The following is an 18246-nucleotide window of genomic DNA, read 5'->3' on the forward strand; positions in this document are numbered from 1 at the left end:
GGTATTATTTGTGGGTTCCACTCTCCCCTTCCATTTGCTATCCTAATTTCCACCGTGTACCTTTTGAATTTTTCTGTCTGCGCAGTGGGTGTTCTGAAGTGTTATTTTCAAATCACCTGAGGAAACATGCTTTAAAGTTGAAAAGTAAAATGATGGTTTATTAACAGTGTATCAAGTGGCAATTTTGTAATTGTTTTCTTGACTTCTTCTGTGGGCGTGAGACACGTTATCTTGTTTAGCCTCTGCCATTCCATGTCCTCATCTTTTGTTTGTTTATTTTTCTCGTAAAATGCTGGCTCAGTCTCTGAACATCTCATTCTTTCACCTGGGATATCAGCCTCCAGGTAATGTAGGGCTCGGAAAGGAGGGGCTGCTTTTACCAGACAGGTTCTCATCTTCTCTCATACGGCACTTCATTAATGTTTGCCAAAGACCACAATCTCATTTTTATACATCTCTCAATCCATTAGTACAGTGTTCTTCTTGAGGCGCTCTCCTCTCCGTTTTAGCAAGTTTAGGTTTTCTGGGAGGCTGTTTGCTGCTCTCCTCCGGATACCTCTTGTTCTATAAACTGTTCCCACCGGGTTTGGGGCCACGTGCCTGTCTCTGTGATCGCAACCTTTCTTAGCATGTGAAGTCCCACAGTGTTTTCCTACTGATCTTGAAGAGCTGCTCTGGGAAAGGTCAGGCTTGTTCCTGCCAAGGAGAAGAGCGGAAAGGAAGAAGTTTTCCATCACCTGTAGAGGTGGGAGTGGGAACGCTCCGACTGAGTCTCCAGCCACACCCAGTCCCAGGGACAATACCTCCCACACAGAGTCAGAGTCATTACAACGCTGATTGCTGGCTCCAAATCACAGCATCCTGCTCTGACATACATAAGCAACAACAGGGTTTCGGTTTGCTAAGATACACAAGAACTTTCTTCCCTTTGCTGACTTACCAGATCGGTGGTGAAAACCTGGAAGTTTTATCTGCCTTGATGGATATCCATTTAAGCCACAAAAAGCTTAGATCAGGCTAAATGCTGGCAAACCTAGTCAAAGATTGAGGTTCATAGTTAATTCAGACCTCTGTAGTAAGACACAAACTAATCCAGTAGTTGTTGTTAAAGTTTCATAGGGCTCCCCTGTTTTCAACAGTTGGTGTTGAGAGATGAAAAGAAATTAACCCAGCAATTGAAACAAGTCACTGTTGGTGCTCGGCGGCATTCACAGTGTTTGGTCAGATTGGAAAGTACGTGCCACATGGCTGAAAGACCTTCTGGAGTCAGGGACCTGTGAGATGTTCTTAGTCCAGTGTGAATATTCTAGAGGGATTGATACAGCGAGAAAGGTTGGTGTTATCAAAAATTAATTTTTAGGGAATTTATTACATTTGCTGTGACTGTTCTCTGGATCAGCGCATGCCTGGCTGGAATATTACTGCTGTAATCACAATCAAGATATCTGTGTTGTTGATAATGTAAAAGAATTTACTACTTTAGCAATTAGTCAAAGCTTAAGTATTTAAATATTAATAATTCAGATATAGCTCATATGTGACAACCCTTAATATAGAGTGTGAGGGCACATTTATGTGAAGATTGTGATATATAATGATTTGCAGTAATTCTGGCTGGGGACAATATCTATAAAAATTATAACGCTTTGTTCTTATTTTTTCATTTTAATTTTGCAGCTGGCGATTTTCATTCTATCTTACATCCTCCATTGCTGGATTTATATTTCTGTATGATGTAAGTTAATTTTTTGAAGGATTGATATTCTTATATTTTTAGCAAAACAAGGACTGATTTCTAGCTCTTTTTGAAGCCCATTGAATGACTCGCTGGTTTCAGTGGCTCTTTGGGTTCCGATCTTTGATGTGTGTAATCTAGATGATAGGCTGCAATATGCACTGAGGTTTTACTTAATTTTTAAATTATCTTTTGAACTTCTATGGTAAAGTAATCGTCTATGAGTACTCAGTATTTTCAAGGCAAGTTTTAAGCAGTCACACAGATGGTTTTACAGCGTGCCTTGTTAACACCTACAAATGCATCACATGGCCATGTTTTTCTCAAAGGAGGCCGTAAACCTTTTCTGGCAGCACTTTTGGGGGGTCACAACAATGGTGGATTTCACAGCTATTTATTGAGGTGTTGCTGCTGAGTCAGAAGTTGGGAATAACAGGGAGAGTGCCGCTTGTAACTATGAGAGCACTGCCTGGGGTGTCATTAATGCTTCTCCTGAGCAACAGAACAGTTCTCGGTGCGTCTACATTCATCTGGCTCTTCTCCCCAAACACTGTTTATCATCATGAACCAGTGATGTGTGTGGCTGGTAAACACAGCAGAATCTAATCACTGTGGCAACATATCTTGAGTAATTGCAGTAATAAAACACACACCCACTGCTTTGGATGATGAAATGATGAACTGGAATGTTTCAGGTGTCCTGAAAAGAAGCCAAAAAGCTGGGACCAACATAATAAATCTGAGATGTAAGATCCCTTTAGAAATTGGTGAAGCACAGTTGTCAAGACTTCTTAGCCTGCTCCACTGAGAGAAATGTTAAAGTATTGAAGATTTTGAGTTAAGATGACTTATTGTTGCTCAGCTGATCAGTCTCTGAATGATCTGTCTTCCCCAGAAACCTTGGTTTTACGACATATGGCAGACGTGGGTTGGCTATCCATTTCAGGTGAGCTTTTTGGCACTGGGCCATTGGCCTCGAGGCATTCCAGGTATTTCCCCATTGGAAGGGCTAATCCGCAGAAGTGCTTCTCCCTCCCAACAGGCACCACCTAGAGAGGTGCAGCACAAAAGCCTTTTGCCCTTCTTTGGTACCTCCTTCTGACTGCTGCAGGACTTCTCCATGATCTGCCTGTGCTGCAACTCAGCCCTCCAGCCAGACAGCTATTATTCCCACCCACCCAGGTTACCAGTTGCACACGGTAGATGCCATCTGTGTTACGGGTTTCAGTGCAGAACCCCTAAGCTTGCACCAGTCCTGACGATGCTTTAAAGCACCGCAAAATAGCGTTTTATGCAGAGGATAATGCCGAGTGCTGTGTGCCTGCTGGGCCCTATTGCTCAGTAGTGCAGGTGGAGGGAGTGCTGCAGTGAGTTGGTTTGGCATAATGTGAGTCCCTGCTCTGGGGATCTCTGCTCAATACTCTGGTTGTTCCCAAGGGTCACAAGGCTCTCGTTTCTTCCTAAACACTCCCATAACAAATGACTCCAAGCAAACTGCCTTCTTGCCCACCTGCCAGAGGTTCTTATGTGTTCCCCACTCCTATTTTTATAAATCCGTGGCCCATCACACTGCCTTCTTATTCCTCTTCTACTCAGGGCCCAAAAATAAAAAGAATCCTGCCTCCCAACTGAGTTTTCCCGGCTTCTCTTAGTCGTGGGACCTGATAACCAAGCCTTCTTCCTGCCACCTGGGAAATGTATTGAACCAAGGGAGCAGCCAAGCTCAGCGTCTAGCCCTAAGCAGATGTATAGGATCTTAGCATAAATAGCTGACATTTTAGTCCTGGGATATGTGACTATTTAAAATGTTAATTATTTACCAAAACAGAGGCCTTAATTTATTTGCAGTTGTTTGTAATTAAATGCAGAAGCACTCTGTGTGTAGTTCTCTGACAAAAAACACAGAAAAAAGCATGCTAAAATTCAGTGGTGGGGGAGGAACTGCAGAAACTGAGAGTTTGGTCTGAGTAAAGGTTAAAATATTTGGCTCCCAGAACATCCTTCTTAATGAAGCCCAGAACAGGGATTTAGTTTAGTTTAATTTTTTTAAGCAAGACTCAGCAGAGGAGCAAAAGAGGTGAGGAAAGGAAAAAAGAAGTAATTTCACTTGGCATTCACTTTTTGGTATTCTCAGAGTTAACTGTCTTTTTCTTCATTACAGACCCTGCTGCCATCCCAATATTGGTACTACATGGCTGAGATCAGTTTTTACTGGTCTCTGTTATTTACACTTGGGATTGACAACAGAAGGAAGGCAAGTGGTCATGCTTGTTTGTAGCTAGAACCTCTGTTTCCGTGAGGGAGGAAAAAAATGTTTGTAAGGAAAAGCACCGTCCTGATACTGGCTTTGGTGCAGCCACTTGAGGGCAGCATCAGTCTATCCCTGGCACACCTGCACACATCCATGCTCTCCTGGCTGCCAGGGCATCTCTCTGTGTGAGTCTTGCTTGTCACTTCGTCTGCACAGAGACCCTCAAGGGCTGTACTTGCTTGGCTCTACCTTTTTTCTTCTCTCCTTCGCAGGATTTTCTGGCTCATGTCATTCATCACTTGGCAGCCATTGGGTTGATGAGTGGCTCTTGGTGTGCCAATTATGTGCGTCTTGGAACACTGGTGATGTTTGTGCACGATACTGCAGATTTCTGGCTCGAGGTAACCCTGCCCTCCATCTTTTTTGTTTGTTTGTTTTGGGTTTTTTGTTGGTGTGTTTGGGACGGTTTTTTGGTTGTTGCCTAGGTTGTGTTCAGTGACATTTTAATCTTTCTACCACAAGTTTCATACAATCCCTTCCTATCCCCACAGAGACATGGCTTCACAGATTCATAAATTGTAAGATAAAAAAGAGCTTCTAGATCATTTAAGCCAATACTCTGTTACAGAATCCATTATGAGAAAAGAGCAGAAGAGAAGTTCTTCAGTACAGAACGGGGACTGGAAATACAGCTGCCTCCCTGGATTATTCTTGTTTCACTGTTAAAATTAGACCAAGTTGGCTAGCCTGTGAACAGCTTGTCATGATACCAATTCTCAAGCAAATTTAGCAGCCAGAATTTTGGCTACTTCTCCAGACTGGCTTAATTTTGTCAGCATTCACACCCCTGTGTTGACCCAAGGGGTACATCTACATTATACACTTCTGGCTGCAGACACTTAAGCTGTTCCTGAACAAGTTATCACAGGTACCTACTGGCAGAAGAAAAGTTTCTTTCCCTGCACTGAAGGGAAAGTCCCTTCCCTGAACTAAATATCAATGTTTAGAAATGTTTAAGATGAAGAAGTGTCCTGTTCTGCACACAGCACTGTGGTCATAGAGACTTGCTGCTGGATTTCTTGGAAGACAAATGCACGCTGTGTTTCCTTCAGTAGAGCTATCCTGGCTTTATAACACCAAGATTGAGAGCATAGTTTCATCACCTCTTTTGGTGGCAGTGCCAGCGTTAGCAGCCCTTGTAGGCTGTTGTCTGTTGCTGTTCATTTCTGCTCCAGATACTCCATCCACTGTATTGGAACAACTAATTGTGGGGTTGGGATTGGTCCAGACTAAATGCATACATATAGGTTTTTGCTGGGTTACTTTTAATCCTGAACTGCTTTGTGATCCCATTAACTCTGTGGCCTTACAAACAGTTGAGCTGACAGCTGGTAGGACAGCACTTGGATAGAAACTGAAGCTGGGTACCAGAATAACTTAATTCAGCCCTGCCACTCAGTTCATCAAACTGCTGTTTAAAACTTAGGCTTGGCACCTGAAGCTTTGTTCACACTTGAGAACAGCTGTTTCGTTCAACAGTGCCCAGGGTGATTCCTAAATGAAGTGTGGAGAGTCGTACAGTTCAGCTAGGGGAGAAGTAGTAATTATAATCTTTATTAGCGGGATAGAGACCAACGCTAGGATCGCCATTTCTCAAAAAGGAGAAAACGGAAGCTGAATTAGGCACAGAGAAGGGTCAGTAATGTGCACGCACCAGAATGCCTGTGTATACGGGGTCACTGCTGCTCCTGAGCGCACAGATGTGGCCAGCAGCTTCTCTTTGATCCAGCTCCTTTTGAATCTGGTACAGGAATGAGGGATTACCTCTGTTTTCAAGAGCACTTTGTGTTTTCGTTACACTTTTATATTCTGATTGGAGAGCAGTTCTTTAGGCCTTTGATACAGAGTCCTTTCCTTTAAGATGAAAAGAGAAATATAAACAAAGAATCTGTTTTGATACTGCTTTATTAGGTATCAGTAACATGATTGCTTTACATGTCAAACAGGGAGGAAATTTTCTTCCTGCTTAGGAGGAAGATGAGTCCTTGTTTATGAAAACGCAGAAAGGAACTTATTTCAGAGAATATTTATAATATGTTTGATGGCTTTTATTCAATGCAGGCAGCCAAAATGTTTAATTACGCTCACTGGGAGAAAACCTGCAATATACTCTTTATCATCTTCTCTATCGCATTTTTCATCACAAGAATCATCCTGTTCCCCTTCTGGTAAGCAATATTTAATGTAGTCACAGGCTTTTATTGCATTCCCATTTCCGTTGAGAGGTTAGTATTGGTTGTGATGAGAAAGAAAGGAATGGATTGTATTTTAAAGAGCAGAAGCAGAACTTCCATTATTGTTGGCTGCTAAAGGCCAGTGAGAAGAGTTGACAAAAACTGTCATTTTCTTTAAAAATTTAATCTAAGTAAAAATAGTTTTTAAATTAACATCTTGAAAATATGATAACCTAAATAAAGGCTTTTATGTATTATTTAACTTATTTTCATAAGTTGTAGTTAAATGCTACAATCTCCTGCATTTTTGAGGGGATTGAGCTGCTTAACAAGGAGAAATCATTTTCCCTTTCATTCCATCCCTCCTGCTGTCACTACAGAGTACAGTGTAATTCCTATATGATTGCAGTTAATTTTTTGTAGAGCAAAAAAGATTTGCTACCTAGTTCATGGGTAGTACTTCACCTTACTCACATGAGGAGCATTCAGAAAATTTAAGGTGAACCAATTAATTTATGTAGTCAATGCAAATCAATCTTAACTTGCTAAACACTTGCATGACTTTGGAGTGCTATGATTTAATCTGCTTTGGGGTGTCCACACGGGTGCTTAGTGTGCTTAATGCTTAACATGTTTAGCTTTTAGAAAGTGTTTCATGTGTTTCAGATGCAGTTTCATTGACTTGCTCTTGTTTGCCTTCATGCCCTCCCTGCATGTGGACAAACCCTTAGAGACTCAAGCTGGTTAAATTAATAGTTCTGAACATTGATCAACACAAGGTTTTAATTTCCTGTAGTATTTTCTTTCAGAAATGCTGATGTCTTGTACTTTCTTGTTATTTTTTTATTAACTATACAAGTGATCTCCAATCATTTTGCTTCACTGAGTTTCTTGTTCTTGAGTTCTTGAGCTTGGAAACAAAACATGATGAGATTAAAGGGACTCAAAAAGCCCCAAATAATATAGAAGTAGTGAAGTCTGAAGATGGACAAAACATATGTTAATTAACAAAAAGCCCTGTTGCAAAGCCTGTAGGATTTTCTCTGGAGTGTGGATTTCAGATTAGAAAGAATTTGCATTAAAAAAATGGCATAGACAAACTCCGAGTTGCATAGTATCTAGACCACATGGAGCTCAAGATTAAAAAAATGGGATTTTTTTCTAACCTTATTGTGGTGGGTTGACCTTGGCTGGATGCCTGGTGCCCACCAAGCCGCTCTATCATTCCCCTCCTCAGCAGGATGGGGCAGAGGAGAAAATAAGATGGAAAAAACCTCATGGGTCAAGATAAAGGCGGTTTAATAAAGCAAAAGCAAAGACCATGCACAGAAGCAAAAGAAAACAAAAGATTTATTCTCTACTTCCTATCAGCAGGTGATGTCCAGCCACTTCCCAGGAAGTAGGGCTTCAGTATGTGTAGTGGTTGCTCCGGAAAGACAAATGTCGTAATAATAAATACCCCCCCGCCCCCTTCTCCTCCCTTCTCTTGGCTTTTATGCTGACAGCCATCATATGGTCTGGAATGTCCCTTCGGTCAGTTTGGGTCAGATGTCCTGGCTGTGTCCCCTCCCAAGATCTTGCCCACCCCCAGTACAAAGCCCAGCACTAGGAGGGCTGCTATGGGGAAAATTAACTCCATCTTAGCCAGACCCAATACACTTGTTTAGAACACCTTCATGCAAGACTTGAATTCAGAAGATGAGAAATTTTATATTTCAATAGAGATTCATAATCTAGTTAAGACAGGGCTTGTTAATTAATCATCTTTGCAGAGCTTTTTAATATTTTGTGGAAATAGTTAATTGGTTTGGAATGTGAAATTAAGCATAGAGAAGGATTCTTGCACCATAACAGTGATCTTTTCTTTTTTTTTTTTTTTTTTTAGGATTCTCCGTGCCACATTGTATCAGCCTACGTACTACTCCACGACTCCTGTCATAGCATACTTTTTATTCAATGGGCAGCTATTGATCCTTCAAGGCTTGCATTTATATTGGGGTTACTTAATTTTCAAGATTTTGAGAAGGTTCATTTTCTTAAAGGTAAGCAATTTTGCTTTTCCAGAAAGATGTGTGAAGTATCAAACAGATGCTAATACCTCCAATAGATGTACTCGGAATGTCTTATTTTTTTCCTGAACTTTCGTGTCAGCATTTTTGATAGAGATGTATGAAGTATAGAGATGGTGTATAAATGTGCTTTCTACCCCTCATTGTCACACCTGCGGTCACAGATCAGAATATCAAAACTTCAGCTAGAGCCTTTTTTTGCCTGTATCTGATGTTTCGCTCTGATAGTACATGAGAAGTGAGCTCTCCTAAAAACTGAAGCCCTGAGATGGTGCAGGACTCTTTAGAAATTCCTGTCTTGCAAGTGAAGGCAGGACTGGACTTTGTAGGGGACATACCAAAAAAGGAGAAGGAAGGTGAGTGATGAGATCTTTAAGTACTGCAGAAAACTTGTAGTCAAAGTTCTTCAGGTTTGTCTAAATCTGAGGTCAGCTGTACTTGAACTCTGGTTTTGGATTAAGAAAACCATATGAAGCTGACCTGGTATTATAGTATGACACAATGAAATACTGTCATATTCAACTGGAGTAGAGGAACAGTACAAGTCTGCTGCCGTAACCTGCTTTGACCTTGTAGAGAAAATTAATGTGGGAAAAAGCTATAAAGAAAACTTTGCTGCAATTTAGGTCTTGTTTGATTGCCTGAAGTAGTAACATTTTCACAAGGTCTCTTGTCATGAAGTGTGCAGTGTGGTGCAGTGTAGATAAAACATTTAGCAAAAAGATTTAGAAAAGGACTTTGGAGAATGTCTCTCTAGATTTGGCATAACCATTGACAGGTCTATTTTGCTAGTGAAAGTGAAACTTTAAGTTGTGCTATTGAAAAATGGTATTTTTTGAAGATCAAGACGCAAAAACTTAATTGAGCTAACTCTGTCCTTTTATCTGAAGCAGTTAATGCTGTGAAGCATCTTAAGAAAAGAGAAATATTCCTTTCTACCTTTATTAATTGTTGTTTGACTATTAATAGAAACCATCCTATAATTCTTGGATTATTGCATTCCTTCAAATCTTATGCAAATAGACAGCTGGATATCATAGGAAGACCCAATGTCTTCCCTAGAAGAAAACTGCAGTTACAAACTCAACCCTTGTTAGACAGCAAGCAGCTGTACATAAGGGACAAATCTGTTTCAGAAATGGCTTCTGAAACATGCTCCTATGTTCCCTTAGACACTGAGAAGTTTGTATTTCTTGCATGTCACCTACTTCTGTTAGATTAATTAAAAAATTATTTCTGGCCTGGCTTACTGAGTGTTAAAGTGGTTTACTTCTCATTTCCTTTTTTGATTTTGGCCTTGACTCTGCGCTGTCCTCACACAACTCTTCTGATGAAATCAAGAGGGACATCCCTCTGCCTTCCAGCTGAGTAACAGGAAGGCTTAGTTCTCCATCCACATTGGTTGAGGTTATGGGAGTACATTGCAAGAAGGTCTTCAGATACAGTGGCGAAGAGGACGTGACTAGGCCAGCTATATAAGGCCATTCTGCCCTGCCTGCTTTATATGCCTTTGTAAGGGGCAGAAATGTTTTATTTTGAGATAAGACCTTTTTTGTGTTAGTCATTGCTAAAAAATGGAAAAGCATCAAGCCTGCATCCCTGCCCTGGATTTTTGATTCCTTATACAGCTCTCTGCGAAGGCTGTTTCCAAATAACATTTTAACAGTGGTAGCAGCAGCAGCCCTAGCCCTTTTCGGTCTGTATGACTTCAGCTGGCTTGCATGTGCAGCCTGTTTTCCATAGCGGTGGCAAACTTGGCTGTGAAAGCAGCCAGTGCCTCCAAAGCTGTAAAGGCAACGTTGAAAAGAATGGTGTTTGCAAGGCAGCATTTTTATACCAACGTATTTGTTATAGACATACTTCACACAAATAGCTGCTGCTATTTTAGTGAAATACCAGTAAACCATCATCCTTGTATTAGCAGGGTTTTGTTTCTCTGCCCAAGACTTTTAAGTTTTCATTCAGAAAACAGGCAGTTTTTGACACTTTTCTTGAAGGAACAGTTAGCTACTTCAGATGGAAAAATGAAGTCATGATGTAACTGGAAATAGAGACTGATGTTGTTGTTTAACTGAAGGAAGCTCTGAGCATAGCAAGGGTGTAAGGAATTTTTTCAGCGTCCTCTGTGCCTTGACCCACCCTGTGTTGGTGGGGTCATCAGTGAAAGCCACTCCCGTGCAGCAGGTAACAGCTCCTCGCATCCATCCAGGGGCAGGTGTTTCCCCTGACCGTATCCTTCTGGACCATGGCATCATACTGATGTCTGAAAGTTAACGGGCTTGAATGTATTTATTCTTAGCGGGAAGCGCTGTTACCCCTTGTCGAAGGACAGGTTAAAGGACTTGTTTGGGTCAGACATGAAAGTTGGGACTCGGTGGGGAGTGTAATCAGGAGGGCCCACGTCTCCAGGATGTCACGTACCCACCAAGTCCCCTTTGCTGTTATTCAAAGGGTTACACAGAGCTGTGTCACATCTTGCTTAGAGCTGTGGGTCTAGATTCAATACTCTTATCTTCAGATTGTGGCAGGAGGCTTTGCTAAAGGCAGGAGTTAATACAGAAATGACATGGAGTACTGCAGCCTCGTGAATTAGTAGCTTCTTCCATGCTTTACTCTTCCCCCTAAGGAGGAGATGGCTTTTGTCTGAGAATGGCTGGTCAGAAGCTTTTCATCTCGGATGTCACCTCCCCTCTGCGCTAATAAAGGGGACAATTAACCTCAGTCCTCTGGGATAACTGCTCAGCCAGCTGACTTGCTTCAGCAAAAAAGAACTTGGATTAAAAATCTTGCCATTTCCCTCCTCCCAAATACTGCAGCCAGAGATGAATAAAAATGAGGAAAAAGGAAAGAAGGGAGGAGATGATCTTGCTCTGTCCTGTTGTGTCCTATTTTCTCAGGCATGGGAGTCTCTGGCACCGGAGCTGGTAGCACAGAGCAGCACTGGTCTCCAGGCTCATGGCACTTGTGCCGCCTTTCCCCTGGCCCAGGTCCTCCAGAAATGCCCCGTACAAGGGGGAAATCTGCATTGACAAGCAAAGCTGTGCTCAGCTACTTTGCCTTAAGAAGCTTTTTATTTTCTATGGGGGTAAACTTGAGGGGACAGGAGTATTACATTTTTCAAATCAAACATTGTTCTTACTTCTGGAAAATAAAAAAAAAAATACTCAAAGGATCCCAAATGTCCTTTCTCATGTGACATTTTGTGACCCTGTGTATGAGTAAGGCATACGCATGTAAGAAAAGCCCTTCAAGGTCAGACCTGTAGCCATGTACCTTAGATCAGTTCTGTTGCGAGAGGAAGAAGGACGTTCTTCAGTGTAATTTCTTTTCAAGTTAGGTCAGGCAATTGCAATGTTCGCTGCTGGCTGCCATCTTGATGTCCAAGGCCTTTCGTTGCTAGGAAACTCCGTGTGTTTCTGTAATATTGTTCAATTACATGGTTAAATTACACACCCCCCCGTATCAAGTTTCGAGCACCACTGAAACATGTCTAGTCATCATGTCTGCACATATGAGAATATTTTAGGAAAATTGAAAAAACATATAGAGGAGTATGTACATATGCACTGATTTAAAATATCTCGCCAGGAAAATCCCATGGAGATTAAACGTTTTATTTCCAAGGTCAGAAAAAGGGAGCGAATGACAGCAGCTTATAGCCACATTATTATGGCAAATTAAGATGTAAAATATATGTTAAAACCATTACACACTGAGCTAAGGTTTTGAGACTACAGTGCTTTAAATCTTGAAAAATATGTGTAAGTTGTAGGAAATGGGCATGATGTCCACATGACTCAGATACTTCAGGGCTGATGCAAAGTCCATCAACGGTAGAAGGTAATGGCAGGTTTTTAACGGACTGTAATGTGACCGGGAGTATGTTTTCTTTCTCTTTTAATTGTTTTGTCACTGTCAGACTGCCTTCAAGTAACGCAATGAGCTTCTTACTAATGGTCACTGTTACTTAGGAGTCATCAGCTGCAGTTTTATTTGATTCACTGCGGTTCTTCCCTCTTCCTAAAGCAGAAAAGACCCTGCAATGCTGTAGAGCTGGCTTTTGGACTTGTCACTCTTTAAAAAAATTAGCTGGTACCACCTATGTATCTGCGATATTCCTTTGGTATTTTGTACTCGGTAAGCAGGCTTTTTAAAGATTTTTGTTTGGGTGTATCCTTGTCCATGGTTTGTTCATTCCTTATTTGGTCCAAATTCCCAAGGGAACAGTGAGAGTTAGCATTCAAAGAATGACTAATGACAGAGTAGGGGTAGCTGAAAACAGTAAGAAAATACTGTTTTGGGGTTGAAATAAGAGCCGTGAAATACTTGTTATGATACTTCTTCTGTTTCCAGCAATCATTCTTCTACTTCAGCATTTCGTTCTGTCTGAGGATTGCTTTCTTACTGAGAAATCTCTGCCCGTTCAAGTTAACTTACTTTCCTTCATTCTTTCTTATATATTGATACTGGGATGCCAGCAGAGTCCTTGCCATGAAAAGTGGCTAGCCATATAAAGACTCTTTACATCAGTTACTCCCTTTTCTGTATCAAAAGAAGATATAATACTAAAACTCTGTCTCTAAAAGTGTGCCCATGGACTAGAATACTTGACGTGTTTTAATATTAATGTGTAGGGAAGGCCTGAAAGTCCCTTGGAACACAGACATAATATGCTCCTATAAAGCATGGCCTCACTACTTATATTGAAGAATAATGATTCTTTACGCCTGCAGAGGTGCTGGCCTATGTTACTTTCTATCTTTCTTGTTGTGACTCTGTCTCTTTAGAGACTTGCTATAACCCTTTGTGTAAGTCTTTAAATCAAGTTATACAATTCCCAGAGGCCATACTACCTGCTCCTGACAGAGTTTAGTCTGAGGCTATTCAGACTCACTTCAGCCTCTGCAGAACTTTCCTTCGCTGGGATCCTTTTATTATTTTTCCTCTTACTTTCTTGTGCTTGATCCGTTTGCATTGAACAGAACTTTTCTTTTTAATAATTCATTTGAATCTTGTATTTATTTTGTAACCACATGGGTCCTGGGAGTATGGAATTTCAGTGCTGAACTTGGGTGAGAATTTTCTTGTTCATGAAACACAGGCCCACAGCATGTTATTTAAAGCAATGGGGTTTTTTTTTGGTTTGCAGGTCCTTAAACATTTCCCCATGGAAGTACGGACTTCTGTATGACAAATTTAAGCCCCTAGCACTTGCTTTGCTTTCCTTAGTTACCTTTAGAATCAGATCTGTATTCTTTAGAATTAGACCATGATCCACAGTGGTTCAAATCTACTGGTTTACCTTTATTAAAAGAGAGTCGCTCTTCAGCCTCCGTTCACCTAGGAGTGCTGTGACTGTGAACATGTAGCTGTTCTGACAGCTGAGGCAGCACTGACTTTCTCACTGAACTGTGCAATAACTTGAGATACTTAATCCTAAACAGAAATCTGATTTTTAAAACTAGAGAGGAAAAAAGCTCTATGTAACATGAAAGTAGAATGGCTTCTAAAGAGATTACATTTTAAATCTCTTTTGTGGCAAATAGAATTGGATCCAGTGTTCATGTGCTTGAGCTGTGTGCCGTTTGGTGTGCGCTAGACACACCATAGGTGAGCTGAGCATGATTGCTCCCAGCTAATAAACTCTGACTTTTAACTTGAGCTGCGAGGGGTCATCACATGACCCTGATCATGCACAACAGTGCTGCGCTTCCATACACCATGCAATTACTGGGATGTGAAGATGAAGCATGAAATGAAATGTATATTCAGTTTTGGCATGCACAGCAGTTTATTGGACTCCTAAAAAGTCAGACTTTCAGCTGATTTTTTTTTCTTCTTTCTGAAGCAGTAAAAAAATCTATTTTCAGGACATTCATAATCAGAAAATGAAATTTAATGAGAATTAACACATTCAGTGAGAAGTCATTCATTTCAGAAAAATGTCATCCTACAGGAGTTAAACAGAGGACAGGGTTTATTTTCTTAAATTAGAGGCACGTAAATTTTCTTTTACTTACGTGTTTTATTACGCCTGTACTGTGCCAATGGCTATCAGGGTGCTGATAAAACAGACCAAGAGGTGTGCTTGCCTTAATTTCAAGTAGTCGTTTTAAAAGCAGTAACATATTTTAGAGAATAATGACAATCTAGTTAGTTAAATTTCATGACTCTGTGGGACTGGGAAATTGTGGAAAAGCTTTCACTGGAGATTTTGTGGTTACTTTCTAGATAAGGAAGGGCCAGTACATGCTGATGTCCCTCGTCAGAGTTTGAGTTCTCTGAGTGAAAGTTTAGGACAAACACAACGCAGATGGAACTAGATTAGCAGGGGTTGCCTTTTCCCCATTTTAAAGGAAAATGGGTTATGGAGAAGTTGAATTTGTTGTTTCTTAACAGATAAATATTTATAGGAGATTTTTCTCATGAGGATAGCTTATTAGGGAAACAAAATAGGACAAATGAAAGTTTTCCCTCTTAGAGATGAAAACCAGTCTATCTGGGAACCTTCCCAGTTGATTCAAATTACTGCCTTTGGGACATGAGCTTTTTAATAGCCTGGAGATGGGAGCTAGCCAGCCAGGTCAGCAGCGTGAAGGCTCATGGCCTAGTAAAGGGAAATTACTTCCTGTTATGACTTTCTTTCATCTGCATATTTCCCATTCTGCTACAGCAATCTAGTTAAGCCCAAAGCCTGGCTACATGTCTCACTTTATGCTGCCAAATTCATCTGAGGGAGGAGGGGTGAGAGGCAGGCAGAAGAAAGCATCAGCGGGTAAGAGGTTTGCGGGCTGGTATTTACAATGACAGGCAAAAAGGAGAAAAGCCGCTGTGTGCACGCTGGGGAGCTCTGGAGTCTTACCCTTAGTGGGGATTTGAAGTCAAGGCTGACCTCAGCGGTGTATGTTGTTAAAGTGTGTAGCCCAGCAGAGCCTGTGAAAGTGGAAAGCCACTAGTTCTTCTCTACTGCACAAATGTTATGTGCCAGTCCAAGAGCACTGTCTGGTCTCCTTTGCCTCAACCAGTTCATTTCCTGACATTGTGAGTTAAAAGGCAAATTGCCATTTAAATCTTTACTTTTTTTTCTCCAGATTATGAAAGGGGTCATCAGCTGAGCAATGACTTCCAGGGAGGTGTATATATGTATGCTAAAATATACTTCTCGGATTTCAAAACAGCAACAATGTTCTTCGCTGGAATTTCGGGGTTTTTTAAATTTTTTTTTAAATAACCTCTGTTTAGAACGCCCATAGTTCAACAGCACCTTTCACTTGAATATTATATAAAAATCAGGTAAAGTTTAGAGAACTTGAGGACTGTTTTGACCATTATGGAGGAACAAACTAATGAGAAACTGAAAAAAATAATTTCTGAGCGTCTGATTGGAATGTGAAGGCTTGTGAAGGTATGCTGGGGTGGGAGCATTAGGACAAAGTACCCTTCCACAGCCCTGTTATGCACACACAAGACTATGCAAGAGCAGACTCGGTCCTCTGGCCATAGTCCACCAAATTGGGTGTGTGGATGGTCCCTTTGCCTCTCTTTCTTTAGCTGTGCCGTAAACGGGGCTGCGCAGGTCTCTCGTGCTGCAGTAAAAGTCTACTGTTTCCAAAGTTGCTGAGTTTGACTTCAGTAGGAACTGCACATGACCACTGCCTCTGAGAACAGAAAATCAAAACTATATGTAATTCTAAAAGCAAAGCTTCCTGCCCTGGCCAGTTCAGCAGAAGTCTGCAGTGTTGATACCGGGCCAGGTTCTCAGCTGGTATAAATGAGCACGGCTCGACTTGAAGTCAGCAGGATTGTGTTAGTTTTCACCAGCAATGGATCTGCCCAAACAAGCACCCCCGGCCCTCTCTCTGCATGTACGTCTGGCACAGGGCAACTCTACTTTTAGTAAATCCCTGATCTAAATTACTCTCTTTATGTGAAAGTTCTTAATTCAGATAAAAGACAAATGTTGGTAGAGTTTTTGCTTTAAAATTAATTGATTTACCTTGCTGTTCACAGAAGGGCATTTGCTGACACTTTTTCTGGCTTCCCTTGTTAACTGCTCATATCTTTTAATTTTCTAGCAGGACATCTATGAAATGTTCCATTTGTCGCTAGTTTTATATATACGCACCTATATAAAAACTATATATATATAATAGCGTGCATATGTATTTATTTTTTCAATTGCCAAAAATCAATTCACAGAGCAAACCCTAGGCCTTCTAGAGAACTTTTGATGCCTTCATTTACTATTTTTAATATATGCTGCAGGGGTTTGAATTGTGACTTTGTTATGAGGTGAGTAATTCTCATACTTTCAGAAGGGTTCACAGTACTGTAATCTGCTGAATTGATTAAAGAAAAACAAAAGCTTGGAATAAAGCTAGTTAATGATACATTAATATCAATAGAGAAAGGAAATTGTCCTATCTTGTATTTGAAGAAAATAAGTTTCCCTAGGAGGACCTAGGAGTGCTCCATAATCTTTATTACATGTGAAGAAGGGAGGAAATCTTAAAAGGAGAGGTCTGTCCTCCGTAACACAATTCGAATAGCTTTTGACCAGGCACAGCACACTGCAGAGTTCACATCATCAGAAAGCAAACAAACCAACCTCATCAGTCTATCAGTCTAATCAGGCAGTGATGGGTGTGAAGCATGTGAGGGTAGGACCTGTCTTGCGTAAGTTAAGCTGTGCCTAGCTCAAGTTCAAGGATCCCTCTCTAATCAGTGGAGGAAGAGTGGGGTCTCCAGTGAGCAATTCACCATGCCCAGCGTTGTCACCCCAGCAGCGGTGGGGCAGGTCACGCTCTGGGGAGAGCCCTTTTTCTTTCTGTTGGTTATCGAGCAGTCCTAGGTGATAAGCTCCGAGTAGATACCCGACTTTCAGAATGTTGAACTTCAGTGAAGTAAATCCTCCGCCAAATGACTTAAGCACACAAGTCTCAGGGACTTCTAATGCTATTTAAGAAACTTTGTTGATTGGATACTGCTTAAAGTATTCTGTATCCAGCCTCAATATCAGGGTGTTTAGAAATACTGTATTGAAATGATTTTAGGTTTTGTGATTTGAACGCCAAATGAAAAGACAGGACTTATTAGGTATGTGACTTGAAAATTAGTTTGATAATGTTTAAGCACGGAGATAACCTTTAGATACATCACACAAGGAATGGAATGCCTCCTAACGATGAAAATGGAGAACTGAGCACCTTAATGTCTAGTCTTGTCTTGTCTACCCTTAATTATCTAGTCTACCCTTAACTGGTTTAGTGTGGACTTGGTAATGTTAGCTTAATGGTTGGACTGGATGATCTTAAAGGTCTTTTCCAACCTAAACGATTCTATGATTCTATTCTATGATTCTAATGGACACGTTAGATAGAAGTGCCTATCATTTACGTGGTTGTATACTTTGTGGTTTCAGGTTAGTTTAACAGTCCTATAAGGTTCTGTAGGAATATTCTTTAGCAGCTGTGTTGTTTCAAAACATTCATCTTAAGTGCAGTATCATACCTCACTGAGAAAAGTGCGAGTGTCTGATCAGCTGTTTTGTAGCCAAAAAAGCATTTATAAGGAATAAAAGTGCATGTTCTGATAAAAGTTCATACCACTGAACTCCTTGGCTTAATGCAAGTTCTGTCCTAGGGTAAAAAAAAGTTCACTATAGAGAACAGCATCAAATGCCTATTATATTGCTCTTTGTTTCTTTGCCAACTATGGATTTAAAATTGGAATAATTCAAAAAGCAGTGGGACATTATGACTCACTCAGTACCTCCTGGGCTTTTGACATTATCGTAAAGCCACATACACTTTGAGTGCAAGGTTTAGTTAGTGGATTTCAATAACACAGCTAGCAGACTTTATTGAAACCACAGAGTACCTGATTAACTGTAAACGATGATTTATTTCTTCTGAACAGTCAGGGTATTATAGCTCCAGTTACAGGTGTGTTATGCTG

At 40.8% G+C, this 18246-nt stretch overlaps 1 protein-coding gene across 1 annotated transcript in view; it reads left to right on the top strand.

Moving 5' to 3' along the window:
* Window positions 1-18246, top strand: part of CERS3 (ceramide synthase 3) — a 48455-nt gene that overhangs the window by 22073 nt on the left and 8136 nt on the right. Inside the window, exons 5-10 of the mRNA XM_075714137.1 lie at window positions 1678-1735; window positions 2631-2681; window positions 3897-3989; window positions 4259-4387; window positions 6108-6214; window positions 8106-8262. Coding sequence (XP_075570252.1) covers window positions 1678-1735; window positions 2631-2681; window positions 3897-3989; window positions 4259-4387; window positions 6108-6214; window positions 8106-8262 — 595 coding nt within the window. The remainder of the gene's footprint in view (window positions 1-1677; window positions 1736-2630; window positions 2682-3896; window positions 3990-4258; window positions 4388-6107; window positions 6215-8105; window positions 8263-18246) is intronic.

Source organism: Pelecanus crispus, chromosome 7, assembly GCF_030463565.1.
Source record: "Pelecanus crispus isolate bPelCri1 chromosome 7, bPelCri1.pri, whole genome shotgun sequence".
Classification (NCBI taxonomy): domain Eukaryota; kingdom Metazoa; phylum Chordata; class Aves; order Pelecaniformes; family Pelecanidae; genus Pelecanus; species Pelecanus crispus.